Below are 22,450 nucleotides of genomic sequence, written 5' to 3'. Positions count from 1 at the left end.
ACCTGTGATTACATCCCAATATTTGTGGGGGAAATAAAGTAAATTTGATTTGGGAAAATAATATATTCATACAAGCTTATAGTAAATAGTATTTAAGTTTATTAAGTAAGATTAGCTATAGGGTTGATTAAAATATATGCATATGTACCATAGGAAGAACTTGTTTCCTAAAATTCACAGAGCCTAGTCCTATTCTTTATATGTAATCTACTTTGAAAAAATATTGAATAAGGGAAAACTGCTCCACTCTACATGAGTATATAAATGTATTCTATAAACTTAATTTTCCAAAACTTTATGAATTCCTGTTTCCTTTCTCCCATCAAAATGGGTCTGGATTATTGTCTCACCATTCTCAAAAGACTGAGAAGGATATGTTTAAAGAGATACTAATACTCAATTGGCAATAATGCTGGCAAATGTTTAAACTAAGGACAATTAAGGAACCAAATTTCAAAGAATTGGTATTAGTTTAAGTTGCCTTACTCTCTATATAAAGAAAGTAAACCATAAACTTGAAGTGAAAAGAAATTGTCCCAATTTGTGTATTGCTTTTCTAGCTCCAAATTTGGACATTTAGGTCTTTAGTCCCAAAATTATTTACACACTTCAAAATACAAAAGTCAAGTTTTAGCACAATCCCATAAAAGTTTGGAGAGAGAATAAGTTAAACTGGTTACCACCTACTTATTTTGGGGGCTGGTTTTGATATTCGTGGTGTATGCCTAAACCCCTCAGGCTAATTCCCATGAGATTTGTTGGTAGGATTAGGGGACAAATAATTATAAAATGAGATTTGTTAGTTCTCTCAAGACTTGTGGCCAGCCTGGCACTGTATACTGCATATTCTGGAATAGACACTCTAATAAAAATCTGTGAATAGTTGTATTACCTGCCATGTCCTTCACCCCAACATAGAATCATCAGATTAAATTTTCCATTTCCTTGATCCACAAGATTTCGGGTGTACCTGAAAAGAATGTATTCAGAAGTTTGAATTTGGTTGATGAAACAAGCACTGGTAAAAATAAGTGTGTCATAAAGTATCATTCATTTACAGATGCTACTATTTCTACCTCTAAGCAACTAAGAATGTGGTTTTCTTTTTTTTTTTTTAATGTATTTTTATTGATTTCAGAGAGGAAGGGAGAGGGAGAGACAGAAACATCAATGATGAGAGAAAATCATTGATTGGCTGCCTCCTGCGTGTCCCCAACTGGGGACAGAGCCCGAAACCCGGGCATGTGCCCTGACTGGGAATGGAACCATAACCTCCTGGTTCATAGGTAAACACTCAACCATGAGCAACGCCAGCCAGGCTGAATGTGGTTTTTTTAATTTAGCACAAATGAAAAGTATTTTTTCCCAGTTCATTTTGGACATTTTTATATTTTGAATCGCTGCATTTACAGCTGCTCAGTTTTAATTAATGTCATGGAAAAGTTAACAGGAAATAAAGTAAATTTCTTTATTCTCCATGGGACTGCCTCAGATTGAAAAAAGGTTTCTCACAGAAGGTAACTGCAAAGTGCATTAGTGTGCTAGGCAAATATGTTGCTATTGTATTGTCATGTGTTTTCTCTGGGGTAGATAAACCTGAATTTGAGAAACAAGGTTTTATTAAATAGCTGTTCTAGAATTCTCCTTAGTGTTACTATAGCCCAGATACACACCACATTCAAAAGTACCCTTAATGAAAAGTCCTCCACAAACAGGGTGTGTGTGTGTGGGGGGGGGGGCGGGAGGGGGTTGATCTAAGTACTAGAATGTAGGACACTATATTAGGAAAGTAACACTAAATCTTTTACGATGATGAGAAGGCAGTAATAAGCAAAATAATAATAATAATAACAATAATTAATAAATCCTGACCAAAAACAACCACAACCACACCATCAGAAAATAAAACTCAACTTTAAAGTTTCTATTGGTCCAAGAGGTACTGATGATGTCATCTAATTAGCAAAGTTTTATGACATTCATTAAGGAAAGCAATCTTTACCCCATTTCTGGGGTAGTGTTTGTTCATATGGTCATCTGTTGACTTAAGTCCTACATGCCCCATCCTCCCCCCAGCTGAAGGCCAGGTGCTGGCAGAGTAGGATTAGTAAAGGGAGGTGATTAGTAAATGCTCTTTAGATGTCAACCATCAACTTGTATGACCTAGCAAGGAGCTGTGCCTTTAATTCACAGTAAATCTGGTTCCTGTACCAAGATCCTACTTCTCTCTCCGCCGGTCTTAGGGTCATCCCTCTTGTTTCTAACAGAGAATTCACTGTCTGGTCGACACTGGAACACACTCTGTCTTGGTTCTTCTGCTTTGGCTTTCCCAAGGTCAGAGATCAGAATTCCTCAGTGTTTGGACATGCATAGGCAGAAAATACGATGGAACTGATTTCTGCTCTCCCTTCTCCCTCCCTCTCTCCTCCCCCAAACACCCACCCACCTGCTATCTTAGTGAGCTGTATCTCAGATATCTGTGGAATAATCAATCCAAGCAGTTGCATTATAAATGGTTTAGAGCTTGTCAATCAATATAAATTCAAGGCCCCTGGAAGATTAAGTGCACTTAAAGCCTGGTTAATTAATTTCACTTGATCAAGAATCAGAACAAGGCAGAACAAGAAAACTACTATTATACACCATATGTCTGCAAAAGTTTAATAGTGGTTTAGAATGTGGGCTCTGGAACAATAACGCTAATTTGGATCCTGGTGCCACTTCTCGACATAAGTATGACCTTGCACAGGTAATCCACACTTTTTGTTGCTTATCATTTCTCACCTGTAAAATGGGCATAAGAATGGTACCAATCTCATAGGGCTGTTGAGGTAAATGAGTTAACACACATGTAAAGTGACTGCAATAGCATCTGGCCCATAATAACCCCTCAATTACTTGGAGCTAATGGCAAAATTAAAAAAACTAGACTCTGCCCTGGCCGATTTGGTTCAGTGGATAAAGCATTGGCCCTCAAACTGAAGTGTCCCATGTTTCTGTCTCTCCCCTCTCTTCCACTCTCTCTGAAAATAAATATATAAATAAATAAAAATGGAAAAATATCCTCAGGTGAGGATTAACAACAAAAACAAAACACACTAGACTCTGGTAACTTTATTGGTAGCCACAGAAGAACTGAGTTGATAGGAACAAAAGGAATTTCCTAGAGACATTGCCGACAAAACTTCACTAAAAGCCCTAAGTATGTTTTGTGAAACGACTAACAGAATCTGCTCCCAAGGAAAGCTTAGTCTTTCCTTATTCTTTTCTTTCAACTATCCCCTCCAACCCAACTAACCATAACGACTGAAGCGCTAGCTACCTTTCAGAAAAGAACTCTCTTCGGAGTGACTAAATTTCATTCGTGGCCCCAGAGGACTGGTAGAGATTCATTTTTACTTAATCACCAAGCCACCTCTGCAAAGGACCAGGCCTCCCAGGGCATCTCACTCCAGCACAGCTGGGAAGCAGCGGTCTTCAATTTACATTCCAGATTCTCAGAATTAAGGATAAGAGAAAGCATATTGCTGGGGGAGGGGGTGTGGGGAGAAGCGAGAGACAGTCCTTTAATCCGCGAATCAATAGTGTGTTTAAATAAAGCCGTAGTCTGGGAAGTTAAACTGGTTTGGGAGAGGGGTCACCACAAACTGAAAACGAGCAGTTGACAACTCCAAGACACACACAAAAAATGCCTGTTGGCAGGTGCTTGCTTGCAGGCGACAGAGGGCGAAGTGATGGAGAACCAGCGGCGGGGAATTGTGCCTCCACCGTTACCCTTTTCTCCGAATGGCTGATGTAGTTCTCCCCTGGGAGCATCAGCCTCCGTCAGTCCAGCCAGTCGGTTCCCCAGGGCACTGCATCCGAGGCCGGGGGCGGAAGGAGTGGCGGTTTGGAAGCTGAGAGGTTGACACGTGAGAAAGGATAGAAAACTGGAGATACGCGGCTGCCTCCCCTACGCAGGCTCCACCTTCGGCCCAAAGCGCGGAGGGCGAGCCAGGCTGGCGGACGGAGGAGGCGCGCAGCGCTCCAGCTTGGCGACGGCCCTGGGGCGCTGGGAGCGTGGGCGCGATGCGGCCCGCACTCTGCCGAAGCAAGACCCCCTCCCTTCCCACCACGCCCGCTTCTCCGCGGACTCCGAGAGTCGCACGGCCGGGCTTGGAGGCCCGCGCCCGCGATCCTCAGCGGGCAGGGCTAGAGCGCACTCACCTGTACTGGTCGTACTTGGCGTACACTGACCACTCGGCGGGGTCGCTCTCGTAGGCTTCCATGACGGCCTGCACCTCCTCCACGTTGACCTCCTCGCTGGCGAAGAGCTGGTGCAGGATGCGGATCAGATCGGCTAGCGTCCGTGGCTTTAGCACCTCGGTCTGCTCCATCCTTTGCAGAATTGGCGGCACGCCTTTCTCACTGCTGGGCTTCAGCGAAGGAGCTGAGCGAGCCTAGGAACCGGGGACGAGGGACCCCAGCTGCCAGCCAGACAGCTACACACACACAAACCCCAAACACTTGAGAGCCACAGCTAAAAGAAGCCCTGGCCAAGATATCAAGAGACACCCCCACCGGGGCGGCGTGGATCTGCGATCTCTAGAATGTGCGGAGTACACAAATCAGGACCGAATCCGTTCGGTTTAGCCTCCCGGGCCCTTTTTAAGCTCTCGGAGTCAGCGGGAATGTACCAATGGCCCTCGGAGGGTGGGGAGAGGCGGGGTGCGACCTGAGGAAGGTGGTGGCAACTGCGAGAGCATGCGGGCCAGGCTCATGCACTTATCGTCCGCCCTCCTAGCAATGCAGCCCTCCCGCGAGCCCTTCTCTCGCGAATGCCCGCACTCTCGGCGGGCTGCGCGCAATCCCTCCCCCACATTAACAGGCTCATTTTGGCCTCCCATCCCCACCCCTTTCCACACGCCCCTCCGCCGGCGTTCCCAGCGGTTCCTTTCGGCCAGCAGGGTTCCACACCCTGGGACGCAGACCACTGGGTTCGGGAGAGAACGTCTGGGGGTAGATGCTGAAGAAGGTAGGGGGCCCTACCTGTCAGAGAGCTGAGGAACTATGAAGAGCTTGTGAAGGTTGAGGATGGATTCCCCTTCCAAGATGGAGATCTGTTTTCAACGATTGAAACTCTCTAGATAATATGCTTCAGGCTAGGTGAAAATGAGTCGAAGTCTTCCTTTAACAATTAAAAAATCCCTTTTATTGAATTTATTGGCATGACATTGGATTTAGGTGTACAATTCTATAGTACATCATTTGTATATTGTATTGTGTACTCTATTCAAAGTACATTTCGACAAAGGAAAGTCGGCTGTCCTGCTAGATTAGCAAGGTATCCCTCTTTGATTTTAAAATCAAACATTACCTAAAAATTATTCATTGGAAAGACCTGATGTTTCAATTCATGGCGAAAGGAAATGCTGTGTGTGTGTGTGTGTGTGTGTGTGTGGTATTTTTTTTTCCTCCCAGTATTTAAAGGGTTCTACGATTATCTAAATACATTATTTCTAGAAGAAGTGCTTGGAGAACAAGGCAAATTAAGTATGAATGAAAATAAGAAAAATGTGAGGGACAGAAGAAATTCAAGTATAGATTCCTTTTTTTTCATTAATGGGCTCAGGAAATAATTTGGATTCAAGATTATTAAAGGTCTAAACTTCTGGAAGACTAGTCTTTTTTTCTTCTTTTAGACTTTGCTTTAATATATGTATATACAGGAGTGGACAAAAGTAGGTTTACAGTTGTGAGTACACAGAAAATTATTCTTGATTATTCTATTCATTGGCATTATTACTATAGAATGATTTATTATTACTTATGATTTCTCTTTTAGGTAGTGATGGCTGGTAATTTAACCTATTTTTGCCCACCGCTGTATTTATGCGTGTATATATTACGTACAAATTTGCTTGTGCTAACAATGTTCTTCGGAAGTACAAACGACAGCTCAATCACCATTGTTCAGAAAGGACTTTGGGTAGAAAGCATGCCAGAAGCCAACCTTTTGTGATGTGTTGCAACTAGAGGATCTAGTAACTTAATACCTAGATCCAGAGAGGTAGTTTTACTGTACTCTGCATTGCTCAGGGCAATGATTTACACATTTTAAGACAGTCATTGACATAGGGTGGGTATCCAATGGAGGGAACCAGAATAGAGGTCTGTACTGTAAATATACACCTACCTATTCATTTTTAAAATCATGCACTACATGCCAAGCACTGCTCACATAACTAAGTCTCTGCCCTCAGAGGGTTTATGTTCTAATGGGGGGCGGGGGAGGGCACAAGTAGACACACCAAGAAATATTACATACAGTATACATGAAGTGGACACAAATACTGTATACAATTTACAATGGAGGAAAACTAAAGCAGAGGGAGGACAGTTGAGGGTGGTGTTATTTTAGAGAGGGCCCCTAGGCCCTAAACCAGCCGTGGGCAAACTACGGCCCGCGGGCCGGATCCGGCCCATTCGGCTGTTCTATCCGGCCCGTGGAGCTGAAAGAGCGGAGGGTTCTCTTGCTCTCCCCTCCGCTCCTTTACTTTGAATTTATATTAGTTCACACAAACACTCCATCCATGCTTTTGTTCCGGCCCTCCGGTCCAGTTTAAGAACCCATTGTGGCCCTCGAGTCAAAAAGTTTGCCCACCCCTGCCTAGGGAACACTCTTGATGATATTTGATCAGGGACTGAAAGATGTGAGACCCAGTTTCCTGAGGGAAGTTTCCAAGTAGAGGAAACAGTAAGTGCAAAAGCCCTAAGATGGGAGCAAGCTTAGTTTTTGAATAACAACACGGATGAACATGGATATGCATGGCAGGTTTTGCAAGTGGGGACTGATCACAGAAGACCTTGCTAGGTCTTCAGCTTTTGCCGATATGGGAGGCCACCTCATCATGCAGACATTGTATCATCTCACATCATCACAGGAAGGGTGAAAACTGTATTTTGAGACAGCATTCACATATTTTATTACATCATATTGTTATAATTGTTCTATTTTATTGTTAAATCTTACTGTATTTAATTTATATGTATGCGTAGGTATCTATGTATGGGAAACTTTTATCGTAAGTATGTATGTATAGGAAAAAACAATATCCATAGGGTTCAGTTCTATACAGGGTTTTAGAAATCTAATGGAGGTCAGGAGTAAGATGGCAACTACTCTACACAAATTTGCTTTATTATTGCTTTTCAAAGTTAAATTATACTTTAAAGCCACACTTAATTTCATTCACTTAATATATAATGAATTACTGATTAGGTATGTGTAAGGCAAATCACAAAGTATTGTGGGGGTACCAAATAAAAAGCCCAAAATCCGATTTTTAGGGACATTACAATCATGAAAGGGTGTTGGATACAATATTTATAAGGTAGTATGCAGCAGTGCTGTAATAGTGGTAGTGCACTGTAACTGTTCTAACAAGACAGAGAGTACCTCCCCCTTGACTGATTCAGACAAGCTTTAAGGAAGCGTTAAAATATTAGGAAGAGGCAGGATATGACAGGGGGAAAGTCAGTGCACTTCCATAACTGAATTATATGAGCAGATTTAACCAGTTAAGTGCTACGTGTCAAAACGGAAACCATCCCCACACACCACGATATTTTTAATTTAAAAAATCAATTTGCAATGATCATAAAAATATATTGCAATTCAGGTGTTAATATTTTCAGCTGAAAATTCTCATGAAAAATGATTTTAAAGTTGGGCAGGGCTGCCACTTAGGGAAAACATTTTTTTTTTATAGATGCAAGTGACTTGTGGGGAAGGTCCAATGCTTGTGTCTACAGATGCTATGGCATACAATGGGTTAAGAAACAGAAAAAACAAGGCACATTCAGAGAATAGTGAGTAATCGAGTGTGGGTTGAATAATGATTAGGGAAATAGTACTTGTAAGACTAAACGTGCTGTACTGCTTTCTGAAGACTTTTCCTCCCATTATGTGGTCTGTAGCTGACTTACTTGGTGCCAGAAGCTTACCCAGTATAATTCTTGAAAAATGAAGCTGTATGAAAGATGACTGTCATACCCCTTCCCTTGAACAATACACTTTTCCACTTTGGGTTATACACAACTAAACTGCCATATAATCGAAGGCATAGTCCGCACTTTTCAGTTTTTTAACCTGCTTAGAGCAGATAATATTTAAGATCCCTTCTGGAAATTCAGATTCCAGGAAGTATCCACTCTTTTTTAAAAAATATATTTTTATTGATTTCAGAGAGGGAGAGGGAGTGAAACATTGATGAGAGAGAATTATTGATCGGCTACTCCCTGCACGCACCACACTGGGGATGGAGCCTGCAACCCATGCATGTGCCCTGACCAGGAATCGAACTGAGACCTCCTGGTTCAACCACTAAGCTTTCCGCACACCCTGGCAGGCCCAGGCCTCCACTCAAGGCTACAAAGTTTCAATTATAGAAGATAAATAAATCTCAACAAAAATGGTTGCGGCCACGGAGCGAGCAGGCTGACTAAGCCACACCAGCTGGTCAGGTATCCAATCTTATTTTGATTATAGATATTCTTAGCTTACCTTATACCCTAAATATGAGGAACTCATTATGAAGTTCTTGGTGTAGATACCTTCAAAGACAGAAGCACAATATTCTAATAATTACATGCCCTCTTTGTGTTGTGAATCATCTTTGCACAGTAAGATAAAGCATGACATTACTGACAATGATTTTCTCATGAACATAAAAATCAAAATATAATCTGAGGGTTCAGCCCCCTCCCACCCAAGTTCAATTACAATCAACAGTTTAAACCAGACATCTGCAAAAGGATTTGTGAATTCCATCACCCAGTAACTTAGGGGATCCAGACTTACAAGTAAGTGTTTCAAAGTTAGCACAGAATAATTAATTCTTTGGCTAAGGATTAAGAGATTATAGTGTAAATATGGTTTGTAATAGTGTAAAGCCCTGTACTATATTCTTCAAGGTTATTAAGAAAAAAAACCCAACGTATATACATATTTAGCTAACCTTAGATTTAATTAACAAGTTCTTTAGATCAAAAAGGAACAATTAAATTGATGTCACAAATTCAAACTCAAATAGCTTTGATTATTGTAGTAAATATCCCATCACTTAAAACCTTAGTGGTAAATATTAAGTTAAACACATTTTTGCTATTTGTTAAATATATATGTATATAAATACATTCACATCCTTCAGTAACTATAAATGGATGAAGCTAGAGAACAGATCTTTCCTATATCCAACCTATTTGACTTAAAAATACACTTTCCAGCTTCCAACATATATATAAATTTCTTACCTAATCTTACAAGATAAATTTGCACAATTCAGCCTGCACTATTCCAATGCTAACTACTAACTGTATTAATTTATTACACCGGAACACTGGTATAAGGGTACTTAAGAATTTATTCTTGGGCAGAAAATAAGAACTGAACAGCAATTTCATCACTATGAATGGAATTCTTCCTTAGCACCCCCTAATGCTAATGTATGGCAGATTATCCTAATAAAAGAGTAATATGCAAATTAACCACTCTGCTACACCAGCCACGCCTACCAGCCAATCAGGAGCCAGTATGCAAATTAACCCAACCAAGATGGCTTCAGCCACTGAGCGAGCAGGAGGCTTGGGTTTCCCAGGAAATGGAGGAAGCCAACCTTTCCACACAGCCTGGCGGGCCCAGGCCTCCACTCAAGGCTACAAAGTTTCAACTATAGAAGATAAATAAATCCCAACAAAAATGGTGGCAGCCACGGAGCTGGAGAGAGCAGGAGGCTTGGCTCTGTTCAAGGCTACAAAGTTTCAATTATAGAAGACAAATAAATCCCAGATACCAGGGCCTCTGCTTGGGTTGCCGGGGAGCATGGCCGGCCTGCAAACCACCAACAGCCCCTTGCCCAGGCCGCCCCATGCCCCAAGGGAACCCCCACCCTGATCCGAGACACCCTTCAGGGCAAACCAGCTGGCCGCCACCCGTGCACAAGGCCTGTAACCTATCTAATATAAGAGTAATATGCAAACTGACCATCACTCCAACACACAAGATGGCCAGCAGGGGAGGGTAGTTGGAAGGGACCAGGCCTGTGAGGGAGGGCAGTTGTGGGCGATCAAGCCAGCAGGGGAAGGCAGTTGGGAGGGACCAGGCCTGCAAGGGAGGGCTGTTGGGGGTGATCAAGCCTACAGGGGAGGGCAGTTAGGAGTGACCAGGCCTGCAGGGGAGCAGTTAGGCATCAATCAGGCTGGCAGGGGAGTGGTTAGGGGGTGGTCAGGCTGGCAAGCAGAAGCAGTTAGGGGCAATCAGGAAGGTAGGCAGGCGAGCAGTTGGGAGCCAGCAGTCCTGGATTGTGAGAGGGATGTCCAACTGCCCGTTTAGGCCTGATCCCGGTAGGATTGGGCCTAAACAGGCAGTCCGACATCCCTTGAGGGGTCCCAGATTGGAGAGGGTGCAGGCTGGGCTGAGGGACACCCCCCCCCTGCATGAATTTCATGCACCGGGCCTCTAGTTAATCATAAAGTACATTAGTTTTGAAAACAAACATTTAAGAGAATTCTTGTACATACTTTAGATCCTGTTTGGACATTCCATTCAATTTATTGGAATGCTTTTTTAATGCTGTACTACAAATATAATACAAAATTTTTAAAAAGTTAAATCTCACCTCAAGCAATTACCAGTCTAATGGCATTAGAAAAAAAGGTACTTTTAGTTATGGCATGAAATACGTGTAAAACTAAGGCATTTGTTCAGTTTTTCTTTGAGCATTTTCAAGTTGAAAAATATATTATAAAAACTCAGATGTTGCCACGTTCACTTGAGTGCTTTTGACACTGTAAAAGAGACAGAAGACCACCATAGCTATAAACATTGGGACTCCAGAATCATCAAATGTTAGGACTGAAAGAGGTGCTTGATTCATTTGTCAAAATTTCTTTTCACAATAAAACAATTAAATCTAAACCTTGCATATTCTCCAAAGCAGTCTTCCAGTGGGTCAACATACATGCTCTCTTGGCTAGATGTTTGCTAGAAACAGTTTTCCCCTCCATTATCATCTGGCAAATGTGAAACCAAACTGCCTATTTCTGCCATCTGGGCTGCCCTCTACTGGAGTATGTAAGGTATAAAGCCAGCATGTCAATGAGATTTTCTTTCATAATACTGTAGATCTAAATGTATACGAGAAAAAGTATATCCCATACCTCAAACTGAACTTCCCAGAAGCAGCACAAAAATGATCTTTTAGTAAACTAAACTGACTTTTACAGTGCTAATTCTACAAGTAAACAATTTGTCATTTTGAGAACTGATAAAAAGGGGTTTTGTTGATCTGATAGGTGTGAGGTGATCTGTTGTTTTAATTTGCATCTGATGATTAATGGCATTTTTTCATATGTCTCTTGACCATCTGTATGTCCACTCGGGAGAAGTGTCTATTTAGGTCCTTTGCCCATTTTTTAATTGGTTTGTCTTCCTTTTGTTAAGTCGTATGAGTTCCTTACATATATTAACCCATCAGATGCATCATTGCCAAATTTATTCTCCTATAGTGGGCTCCATTTTGTTGATGGTTCCTTTTGCTGTGCAGAGCTTTTTATTTTGATGTAGTCCCATTTGTTTATTTTCTCCTTTGTTTTCCCTGTCCTAGGAGATGTATCAGCAAACATATTGCTATAGGAGATGTCTGAGATTTTGCTATCTATGGTTTCTTCTAGAATTTTTATGCTTTCAAGACTTACATTTAGGTCTTTTAACCATTGTGAGTTTGTTCTTGTGTATGGTGTAAGTTGGTGATCTAACTTCATTTTTTCTCATGTACCTGTCTAATTTTCCGAACACCACTTACTGAATAGACTATCTTGACTCCACTATATGCTCTTGCTTCCTTTGTCAACAAATGACAAGTGCTGGTGAGGATGTAGAGAAAAGGGAACACTTGTACACTGCTGGTGGGAATGAAGATTGGTGCAGTCATTATGGAAAACAGTATGGAGTTTCCTCAAAAATTAAATATGGAACTGCCATTTGACCCAGTGATCCCACTTTTGAAATATACTCTAAGAAACATAAAAACCCAATCAGAAAGGATATATGCACCCCTATGTTCATAGCAGCACAATTTACAATAGCTAAGATCTGGAAACAGCCCAAGTGCCCATCAGTAGATGAGTGAATAAAAAAAGCTGTGGTACATTTATACCATGGCATACTACATAGCAGTAAAGAAGGATCTCTTACCCTTTGACACACCACGGAGGGACCTGGAGAGTATTATGCTAAGCAAAATAAGTCAGTCAGAGAAAGACAAGTATCACATGATCTCATTCATATGTGGAATCTAGAGAACAAAATAAACTAGTGAACAAAATAGTTCCAGAGACACAGAAGCATGGAACAAATAAGTCAAATCTCAGAGGGAAGGTGGGGTGGGTAGGAAGAGATTAACCAAGAACTTATATGCATAACCCATGGACACAGACAATAGTGTAGTGAAGGCCTGTGCAGCCAAAAAGGGGTCAATGGGGAAAAAGAGGGGACATCTGTAATACTTTTAATAAAGATAAGTTAAACAAACACACAACAAACAAAAAAGAGGCTTTATATACAATCTTAATCTCCTTTTCAATATCCTGGAGGCGTATCTGGAGCAATAGTTGTAGTACTGAATATACTCTAATGTCAATTTTTTACGATGATTTCTGTATTAATGCGAATCACATTTTTGTGAGTCAACTCTATGGATTTTTTGGTCTTAGCAGGTAACATGCTAAGGAGATCATATCCACAAGTGTCTTGCCATAAGTATCAAACTTTTCAGAGCTGTGTCCTTTGTGAAGATTCATTTTTAGTTACCAAGATCTTTTTCTCTGTCGTTCATCCCCATGCCTGAGATTTGCAGTAATGCAGGACCAATTTACCATCACTGCCAAAACACTACAAAAAGAAAAAAAGCAAAACTTAATTTTTGCTATTCTTTGATGAAACTAAGAAAAAATGTTATATGTATCATAAATATCCTTATACATGTAGGTATAAATTATCTACAAAGCTATTTCTTTCAAAAGATGCAAGTTGCTATTGTAACACGTCAGTAATCAATCTATATATGTAAGAGCCTAAGTGACCGTCCAACCGTTCACCTGGTAGCTATGATTCTCAATGACCACTCGGGGGGCAGATGCTCCAACCAGTAGAGGAGGGAGCCCAATTCCTCACGGAATCGACTGTGGGTTAGAGGTTGCTGCTAGGACACTCGGGAGATGTTGGAGAGCTGGTTTTAGCTCAATCCCTGCAGGCCAGACCAAGGGAACCCACCGGTGCAGAATCCATGCACCAGGCCTCTAGTGTTTAATAAAACCTGTCCTTTAAACATCATAGGCATGGATGGGCTTACATATTTTTATCTTGCCCTTTCTCTGTATCTCTTAACTGTAATGTATATACTGTTTTCTACTTATAGTATAGACATTAGCGGTGCTAGTATATACTATAGTAATTTTTGTCATGAAGCTGTTAGAATGTTGAATGAAATCATTCTTATGTAGTCTTCTTTTATATTTCTTGGAAGCAAATCTGGATTACTCATTATATAAACAATGTAAAAGAAACTTATTAGGTAAAAAAGAAGGCATTATTTTCTGGACATCTTCTGTTTGTATTATTCATTCAAATTCATCTTCTGTTTGTATTATTCATTAGTTCTTTAATCACTGAGTAATTTATTGAGGTAGTAAATGTTCAAGGTGTTAGAGATATAACAGAAAACAAGAAAGTAACCTTTTTTCCTGAGAGGCAATTAAGAATAGCATCTCTTAAAATAATGATGTGAATTAATAATCATACTATTCACAGATGTGCATCTTCCATTAAAAAAATAAAGCAGTTATATTTTACCTCATAGAGGGTTCCAACTTCCTGGTCAGGGGAAGGGGCAAATGACTGATTCACATAAATAAACTGCAAAAAAAAAAAAAAAAGGTGATTCATTTTTAATGGTATCCTGATTATTTTGCATTTTTTCTGGGGTTCAATCAACCAGTTCTTTCATATTCTTTATCTTCAGAATTGAAGGAAATTTCCTTAAACTCCTTTTCCAACTTCTCATAAAATTAGTCAACTAATGCGATCTTTATGAAGATTACATCCTTCCTGGATGTAATTTTTTTGCTCCTAGAGCAGTGGTTTCTACTTATTAAAACTGAAAATTTTTAAATAATGTTTTTACAAATAGCTTTTGAAGGTTTATTCAAGAAATTACTAAAAGTATTACTTTTTCCAACTACTTATTTATTAGAGACAGAATTTTTCCTAACAAAACTTCACATACAGTATAAAATCAGGAAATCTAATATTTGAGATAGTGTGAACATTTTTCTTGGGTAATAACACAGTTGGATTTTATTTTTTTACCTTTACCACCATTGAAAACTTGTAAAGTACTGAACTCCAGGCCAGGTGCCACTACTGTAACGTCACTAGTAGCTAACTAAGATGGTAACATAATGAAACCTAATGTCCTTATAACCTTGTTCTTTAAAGGATTCATTGTTCAATGTTTCAGTTTAGTCTGTTTTCATTAAAACACTCTAATACATGTATCCTCTGCTTTTTGAAAGTTCATGTTATGAATGACCTACATTAGTACCTGTTTTAACTGAGAAATCCTAAGAGGATTTTGATTTTCACTTCTATGAAAAAAGCAAAAATAACGTTCAGCATGTTTTGCAGTGAGCCATTATAGAAACGGTGAGATTAGCCCTGCCAATCTCTTTCACTGGGAACTACATTCTGCATCTTGCCATTAAGCCACCATAGCTTTGGATTGTGTCTGTAAGCATCTGTGTTTTATCTCAATTTTATACATCTGTTAGCAAGATGTGACCTAAAATATCAGAATGCCTAAGAGAGTTCATAAGGGTGTTATGCTTAGCATAAAACTAGATATAATTAAGTGTATTATGGTTTGGTAGGTTATTTGAGGGGATCTTGGTATGCACAAAATTTTTTCACATAAATTAATGGTAATTGTTTCTTTGTTTTATGCCATTTTGGCTTAGGAAAGGTTTCATAGGAATGTTCTTCTTTTGTATAGTGGGGGAAAGCTATACTTAAAAAATTTCCTGCAGATACAAAAGTTGTCTTAGTAGCTTTTGATAATTTTCCTTTTAGAAAATAAAACATTATTTGCAGGTAACATATCAATTTGCCTTTGTCTATAGTCAAATTCTAAGACTAAAATTTCCTGGACTTAATATAGCCTTTAAAACCCAATAATATCAGAATAAACAGTTGGTTGATGGACACTATTTGGGTCACCAACTGTAATAAAAACAAATAATGCCTACATTTCTCCCTTAAGTGATTCAGTGTGGTAATTAAAAACAGAGCCTCTATTGAGACAGATCCAGGTTTGAATTCTGGCTCTAAATACAAATACTTTAAAAAGCCTAAGTGACCGAACGACTGAACAACTGGTGCTATGACATGCACTGACCAGGGGGCAGACGCTCCATGCAGGAGCTTCTGAAGCCCCTTCCCCCGGCCAACCTCCTGGCCCCAATCGATTTCGATTACAGGCCAGGCCGAGGGACCCCACCCATGCACAAATTCGTGCACCGGGCCTCTAGTACAGATATAAGAATCTGTCTTTAGTTCCTGGAAGTTTAACTGTGAGTGAACAGAGATATTTTATTCTTCTGGTACATTTTAAATGAGAAGGGCTCTTGATGACAGTTTTTAGTTCAGCAAACATTCACTATTTATTATGTGGCAGGAATTTTCCAAGGTGTGGAACCGTGAAGATTAATATGTCTCCCATTAATGAGTTTTCAATCTACTGGAGAGGCAGACACATGCAGATAAGACTATATGAGAAAAGTGCATCTGACAAGGTGTGTAGTACACAAGAGATGTGGCATTACTTTAACCTAGCAAAAACATCAGGGAAAGCCTTCTCTAAGAGATAATAAATAGGATTTAACTAGGTGAAAGAATAGTTAGGACTTTATAGGCAAAAGTAAGATGGTTTTAGTGTTAAGGGGACAGTAGAATAAATGTACCAGAACTATAAGAACTCATTGCGATTTATAACAGGAGTCAGGAACTGAAAGTGACTTTAATTTACAAAAAAAAAAAAAAAGTAATTCAGCTAGCTTAAAATCCATGGAAGTAACAATTTCAAAATGTAATCTTGCTAAATGCTAGAACTTAGGAAGATAAAGTTATTTTAGTTTTAAAGAATAATGACTTTGTTTTTAATCCTCACCAAGGATACTTTTACCTTTGGTTTTTAGAGAGTGGAAGGGGGTGGGGGAGAGAGAAACATCGCTGTGAGAGAGACACATTGATTGGTTGCCTCCTGCACTGTCCCAGGGATAGAAACCTGCAACCTAGGTACATGCCCTTGACTGGAAATCAAACCAGACATCCTTCAGTCCATGGGCTGATGCTCTAACCACTGAGCAACTCTATCTAGGCAAGGTCTTCTGCTCCTGAGGTTTTAGCTCCCATATGCATGTGAATGATGACACTATAATCTTCCTGCCCATCTCTGACATTTAATTAAATTCTATATGGCACTGTAATAGCATAGATGCTTTTCTCACTCTGATCACAGAAGATGTTCAGCTGCAAAACTCAAATATTCCCATACTTTTTCTAAACACCTTCCTTTGGAGGAATCCCAGGCTCTATGCTATTCTTCCTCAAATTACTTCTAGTGATTGATCTATCTTATACTTACTTACTCTTGCAACTATGTTCATTTTGTGAGAGGTACTTAAAGCCAAACTACTAGATCAGTATTATTACTGGCCAAGATGTGATATGCCAATAAAGGTGTCTGCTATATTAATTAACATGCAACAATATTCCAAATACAAGTAGACATTTAAATTTCTGTAGCTGAATACCAAGTTAAAATCCAGTGGCATTTAAAATATTAATCTTTCCAACTGCTACCTTGAAGTGTTTAACATGTACTAATATGAAATAAGAATATCTCTTAGTTCTTCCATAACATATGGCAAGGACATATTGCTTACCTCAAGAGGAACACAAAGGAAACAACATTAATATCAAAAAAATTATAAAACCTAAACATTTCCATATGTTCTCTGATAGATCTTTCTGCGTGGGCATTCAGTGGCTTTTTGAGAAAAACCACCTCAGTGGTAAAAAAAAAAATCAGTTCACATTGTAAACATAACTCTAAAATTCATTTCACTCAAGTTCCCCAGAGAATCCTTCAATAAAGTACAGAAATCTCACCAACAAAAGAAAAGAACATTACTGAAGTAAAAATATATGGCTCCATATGTATTTCCATATACAAGTTATTCATTATTGCCTAGTAACCATTATAGATAATTGTAGGGAAATAGTCAGCACTGGTTTCATACCAACTGTTCTGAAGCCACAAGTTTAAGGAACTTTTTGATGAAGTCAATGAGTCCTTGGATGGTTCGGGTTCGCTCTACAGCCCACTTCTTTGTTTTCATTATAGGGGTGTCTCCCACAGCCTTTAGCAGGATATCAACTGTAAAGGGGGAAAAAAATTGACAATTACACTACAACATATAACGATTTTAGAAAAGTTAAACCTTTAATCTACACATAGTATATATATTGAAAATACTGGAGGTATGTCTAAGATATACAAATGTTAGGTTGTAAGATTCTTTTTCATCATTTTTCTCCCCCCGCCCCCCAATTCTACAGTCTCAGAAAGGATTCTCCATGAAATGTATCTTTAAATTTCATTTTAACAATAAAAAAAATAGAAATGGTCAATAAATATGTAAAAATATGTTAAGAAGATGTCGCTGGGCCGGTGTAGCTCAGTGACTGAGCGTAAACCCATGCTCCAAAATATCACTGGTTCAATTCCTGGTGAGGGCACATGCTGGGATTGTGGGCTCAATCCCCAGTGGGGGGCATGTAGGAAGCAGTCAATGATGTTTGATATTTCTCTTTCATTGATGTTTCTATCTCTTGCTCCCTCTCCCTTATTCTCTCTCTAAAATCAATAAAAACGTATTTATATATATATATATATATATATATATATATATATATATATAGACACACACACACAAGCACACACACACACATACACACATACGCACATATATAATGTCATGGCTTTTTACAACCAACCAAATTAGCAAAGATTAGAATAATAATACTGTAGATGACACTACTGTTGGGAATAAAAAATGGCACACCCTTTCTGGAGAACAATATGGTAATACATTACCAAATACTTAAGATATGCTTTGGTCCAATAATCCTATATAATAGGAGAGGAATATGCTAATTATCCATTACACCCTGAGGCGTAATGACCAACCACATAACGACCAGATCACAGATTTGCAGGAGGGTAGGGTAGCGAACTACAAGCAGGTGGCAGAGAGGGGTGGAGGGGGGCAGAAAGCTAGTGACGCATGGATTCATGCACAGGGCTACTAGTACTAATAATAATAGTACTAGGAATCTAGTCTCATAAAATATGAGATGTAAAAAAATTCACTTAGAAGGATTTCATCTTTGTTGAAACATTTATTTTTATAGAAAAAACAAAAACCTGGCAAATCTAAATATCCAACAACGGTATTTAAAGGGGATTGGTTGAATAAACGATATTATAGTCTATGATAGAATTTATATAATTCCGTAAAGAATATACACTCTGAAGTCCCTGGGTTCCAAATCCTGGCTCTGCTACTTGCTAAGTATATATACCTGGATAAACTCTTTAATCTCTCTGTGCCACAGTTTTTCCTTTTGTAAAATGAAGACAACAGCACCTACCTCATAAGGTTGTTTTGAGGATTAAATAAATTAATACATGTAAAGCACTTAGAACAGTATCAGCTCATAACTCATACTTATTGAACCTTAAGATTATAAATTGCCATTAAAGAAAACATGCTATAAAAGCATATTCAGCAGCGTGAAAAAGTTATCAAAATGTACTAATATAAAATGTACAGCATATATAATAAGATCTCAATTTCATTAAAACCATCACAAACACATATTCATGTAAATGTGGAATGTGCACCAAAATGCTATTTCTCAGTAGTGACATTATAGGTCAGTGGTCAGCAAACTCATTAGTCAACAGAGCCAAATATCAACAGTACAACGATTGAAATTTCTTTTGAGAGCCAAATTTTTTAAACTTAAACTTCTTCTAACACCACTTCTTCAAAATAAACTCGCCCAGGCCGTGGTATTTTGTGGAAGAGCCACACTCAAGGGGCCAAAGAGCCGCATGTGGCTCGCAAGCCGCGGTTTGCCGACCACTGTTATAGGTGATTGTTATTTGGTTTTTACCGGTACTTTTTGTAACCACCAAGTTTTCTATAATAACATTTCTAATAAAGGAACATAATAATTATTAGGGAATAAACAGCAACTAGGGGCCAAAAAGTTTCAGTTAGAGAAATTAAAGGTTTCAATAATCCAAAATACAAACACAAACTATGAATCTGCCTCCTGAAGTCACTATACTTAAAAAAAGGATGTGTGTGAACACACAATACAATATACAGATGATGTAGTATAGAACTGTACACATGAAACCTGTATTATTTTATTAACCAATGTCACCCCAATATATTCAATAAAAAGGGGAAAAAAAGACGTCTACTAGTACAATCAAAAGCAACACTGAAAGCAAACTAGTGTACTGCTGCCCCCTAAAGTTAATTCTAATATATTTCATCTCTCTTGTCCCAGTATTTGGTGTTAAAAATGGAGTCAGAGGTCAATTTATTCAAGTTTACCCTTGGAATGAAGACACCTGGAACACATAATGCATACTGTATTCTTCCTGGAAAAGTTTACCTTCCTTCCTCCACTTAATACTCTAGCTTCAGTTATCCAGGAAACAGAGATGAACTGAAAGATAAATGAGGGGATTTTGAGTAACTCACCTTCTATGCTCCCTTCAATCTCTCTAGGCTATCAATAACTCAGTTGCAACTGAGCATTTCAAGAAAGTGAAGGAGAAAATATTATGAGCTGTACTACTGCAGGGAAAAAATGGGAAGGGCTAGGAGCTAGAGGACACATTTATTTAAATTATAACTACTTTTTCTTTTAATTTCTAAAGGTGATTTGCTTTACAGTTCTCAATCCTAGCTATGCATTAGGAGCAACAAATTTAATTTACAAGAATACAGGAGTCCACATCAATTAAATCAGAATTTTTGGAAGTAGGGTCTTGGCACAGGTATGTTCTAAAGCTCCCTGAGGTGGTCCTAATGTGAGGCCAGGACCAACAACCTCGGTTTGCTTTAACAATCTTTCTTCTGTGGATTAAACCAGAAGTGAAGCATATGTAATAGCTAAGCTTCTTTCATCAGAAGAGGTCTTCAAAAAAGGATGACAATTTCAGGGTAGAAATTCAATAGCTAGAAACTAAGTTTTATATCATCAGAGAGGCAAACTCAAATGCTCATGGCAGCCAGAAACAAAGAAATAATGCCATATTAAATAATGCCATATAACCCCAGGCTATATCCCTGTTGCAGGTCATTAACCTTTAGCCACTGTTTTACAAAGCTATCTTCAGGGAGTAGTAGTACACTTTTGACTAAGACTGTTGGTGCTTAAAACAAGCCCTTTGAAAGTCTATTCCTGCTTACAATAAAATGGAAGAAAAAAGGAACAAAAATCTGTAAAACTCATGGAATTCTTCTCAAGAAAGAGTAGTTATCTATAAAAATAATCAAAGGTTTGTTTCTCTAGTAGTGCATCCTGTGGGAACAACAATCGATTTCCCCCAAACGTAGAAGCAGTAAACTTTAAAGGGGAACAGTGCTGGAAGAAACAATTATCTTCCAATGGCAGAAGAAAACGAAGTTCGATGCGAGGCTGTGAGATTCACTGAGCAGAAAACGTGCCGATACCTAGACTAAGACTCTGGACTGGCAAAACGTGTCTGAGGCCCAGGGTCAACCTTTTTGAATTACAGGTGCTGATTTGCTGCTTTTGTCATAAGCAACTCTACGGAGAATGCTCCAGGACAAGTAAATTTAGGAATTCCTGTATTTTACAATGGCAAACGAATTCTCAAGCAATGACAGGGTAGATGACAGCCAGTTCGAACAATGACATGATTCACAAAGGTTCCAAAAGGGTTTGTGTGTTTTGTTTGTTTTTAAAAAGACGATGCCTGTGCCTTTAGTTTTCCTTTAACATTCTTCATTTGGGGTAAAATTTCAGTTTTTTTTTGTTCAAGAAGTGAATTCATACGCAATTGGTATTAAAAAACAACAACAACAATCCTGCTAACTAACTAGTTGGAAGGCGTGAATTCTAATTCAGACTTGCCACCTACTATCCCTAGCATCTTCAATCATTATTCAAATAATTAGCTACCGGGTTAAGTACCTGGAGCTGCCGAGATCCCACTCCGCTCCCACCTTTAAAAAGTTTGAGGTCAGGCCAACGGCAAGGCAGAGTAGAGTGCAGCCGGTGCCCTAGGTGCTGGGGCAGCCAAGGACCGCACCACATTGCCAAGATGCGTCCAGCAACGGCTTTCTGGAAAGGCACTCAATACTACGGTCTTCAAAGCTGACAAGTACACTTCCCTTCCTAACTAGTCAAAAACCACGCCTGGCACGGGCCTTCCTCTAAATTTTGCTTCTTCATTGGCCGCCATCCTTAGTGTGAAGCGATCTAAACCTCCCGCCTCTGCCCAGAAACCACTCTCAAAATTACTTTTTTTCTTGGTGTCGCCGGCAGGTTCCTCTGTTCCCGGGGAGACTGCAGCGGAAGAAGGGGGCTCCGGCGTGGCTGTTCCTGGGGAGACGTCCGTAGGCCCTTCGCCGTCCGCCGCACCTGAAGGAGGGAGGGGGAGCATGGCCTCCGGCTCCTCAGCCATCTTGTTCCAAGGTGGGAGGCAAGAGAGGAAGTGGGGGGCTCAGCGTGCAGTGGGCGGGCTTTGCGCCAGGAAGTCGCTAGGTTGGCGACGGCGAAAGGGGACCCAACTCTACAGTGAGAGTTGAAATCGCCGGATACCTTCTTTGTCGAGCCCGTCTTAGAACCCTGACCATTAATACTGCGACTACTGTTTTTCCACAGCAACACGCCTCGGACAGGGGGCGAGAGTCTGCGTCGCAACAGACCTTGGAGCCCGCAGGAGCCCCTCTGGCCAGTGGGCGTGGCCTGAAGTGTTTCCGCTTCCCTCCGCGCCAGCCCCGCCCCGGCCCCGCCCCCACCATCCAGGGCCCGCCCCGCGGCTCGGGGGCGCGCGCGCGTGCGGGAGGGGGCGGGTTGGGAAGGATCGCCGGCGAGATCCCGAGGCGAGGCTCGCGCGCCAGCCCCCGCCCTGGCCCCCAGCGCCCACCCGGTCTGCCCGGCTCAGCCATGATCAAGGCGATCCTCATCTTCAACAACCACGGGAAGCCGCGGCTCTCCAAGTTCTACCAGCCTTAC

The 22,450-nt window shown here is 40.2% G+C and overlaps 3 protein-coding genes across 7 annotated transcripts in view; 1 reads left to right on the top strand and 2 right to left on the bottom strand.

Moving 5' to 3' along the window:
* CDO1 (cysteine dioxygenase type 1) overlaps window positions 1–12,797 on the bottom strand; it is a 22,000-nt gene extending 9,203 nt beyond the window's left edge. Inside the window, exons 1-5 of one of the 2 annotated variants that reach the window (XM_080679828.1) lie at window positions 12,236–12,797; window positions 8,546–8,595; window positions 5,029–5,167; window positions 4,207–4,439; window positions 893–970 (exon numbers count right to left, since the gene is read on the bottom strand). In XM_080679828.1, the coding sequence (XP_080535954.1) occupies window positions 893–970; window positions 4,207–4,376 (248 nt within the window). In that variant the 5' untranslated portion in view covers window positions 4,377–4,439; window positions 5,029–5,167; window positions 8,546–8,595; window positions 12,236–12,797. Of the gene's footprint in view, window positions 1–892; window positions 971–4,206; window positions 4,846–5,028; window positions 5,168–8,545; window positions 8,596–12,235 lie in introns of those variants that run through there. The other variant, XM_080679827.1, reaches the window with a different exon arrangement.
* ATG12 (autophagy related 12) lies at window positions 11,808–22,209 on the bottom strand. The gene is made up of 4 exons (XM_080679832.1): window positions 21,734–22,209; window positions 17,398–17,534; window positions 13,892–13,954; window positions 11,808–12,931 (listed from the first exon to the last, which is right to left on the bottom strand). Exons 1-4 carry the CDS (start codon window positions 21,894–21,896, stop codon window positions 12,872–12,874), a joined length of 423 nt encoding a protein of 140 aa, XP_080535958.1. The 5' UTR covers window positions 21,897–22,209; the 3' UTR covers window positions 11,808–12,871.
* Window positions 21,762–22,450, top strand: part of AP3S1 (adaptor related protein complex 3 subunit sigma 1) — a 60,684-nt gene continuing 59,995 nt past the window's right edge. For 2 of the 4 annotated variants that reach the window (XR_013961186.1, XM_080679830.1), the window contains exon 1: window positions 22,266–22,450. Coding sequence is in view for 3 of the 4 variants with exons in the window: in XM_080679830.1 (XP_080535956.1) it covers window positions 22,382–22,450 (69 nt within the window). In the remaining variant the exon portion in view is untranslated. Of the gene's footprint in view, window positions 21,908–22,096 lie in introns of those variants that run through there. The other 2 variants (XM_080679829.1, XM_080679831.1) reach the window with 2 other exon arrangements.

The sequence above is a fragment of the Plecotus auritus genome (assembly GCF_963455305.1).
Source record: "Plecotus auritus genome assembly, chromosome: 7".
In the NCBI taxonomy this organism is placed as follows: Eukaryota; Metazoa; Chordata; class Mammalia; order Chiroptera; family Vespertilionidae; genus Plecotus; species Plecotus auritus.
Note: the sequence above shows the minus strand (reverse complement) of the source record. Positions and strands in the feature narration are given on the sequence as shown.

Bases quoted from the DNA above. Each gene is read 5' to 3' on its own strand.
- ATG12 (XM_080679832.1), bottom strand. From the start codon at position 21,896: ATGGCTGAGGAGCCGGAGGCCATGCTCCCCCTCCCTCCTTCAGGTGCG. The intron at 13,955-17,397 runs GTATGAAACCAG...TTTTTTTTGCAG, and splicing joins TTGTGGCTTCAGAACAGTTG to TTTATTTATGTGAATCAGTC. The intron at 12,932-13,891 runs GTAAAATATAAC...TTCTTTTTGTAG, and splicing joins AAGTTGGAACCCTCTATGAG to TGTTTTGGCAGTGATGGTAA.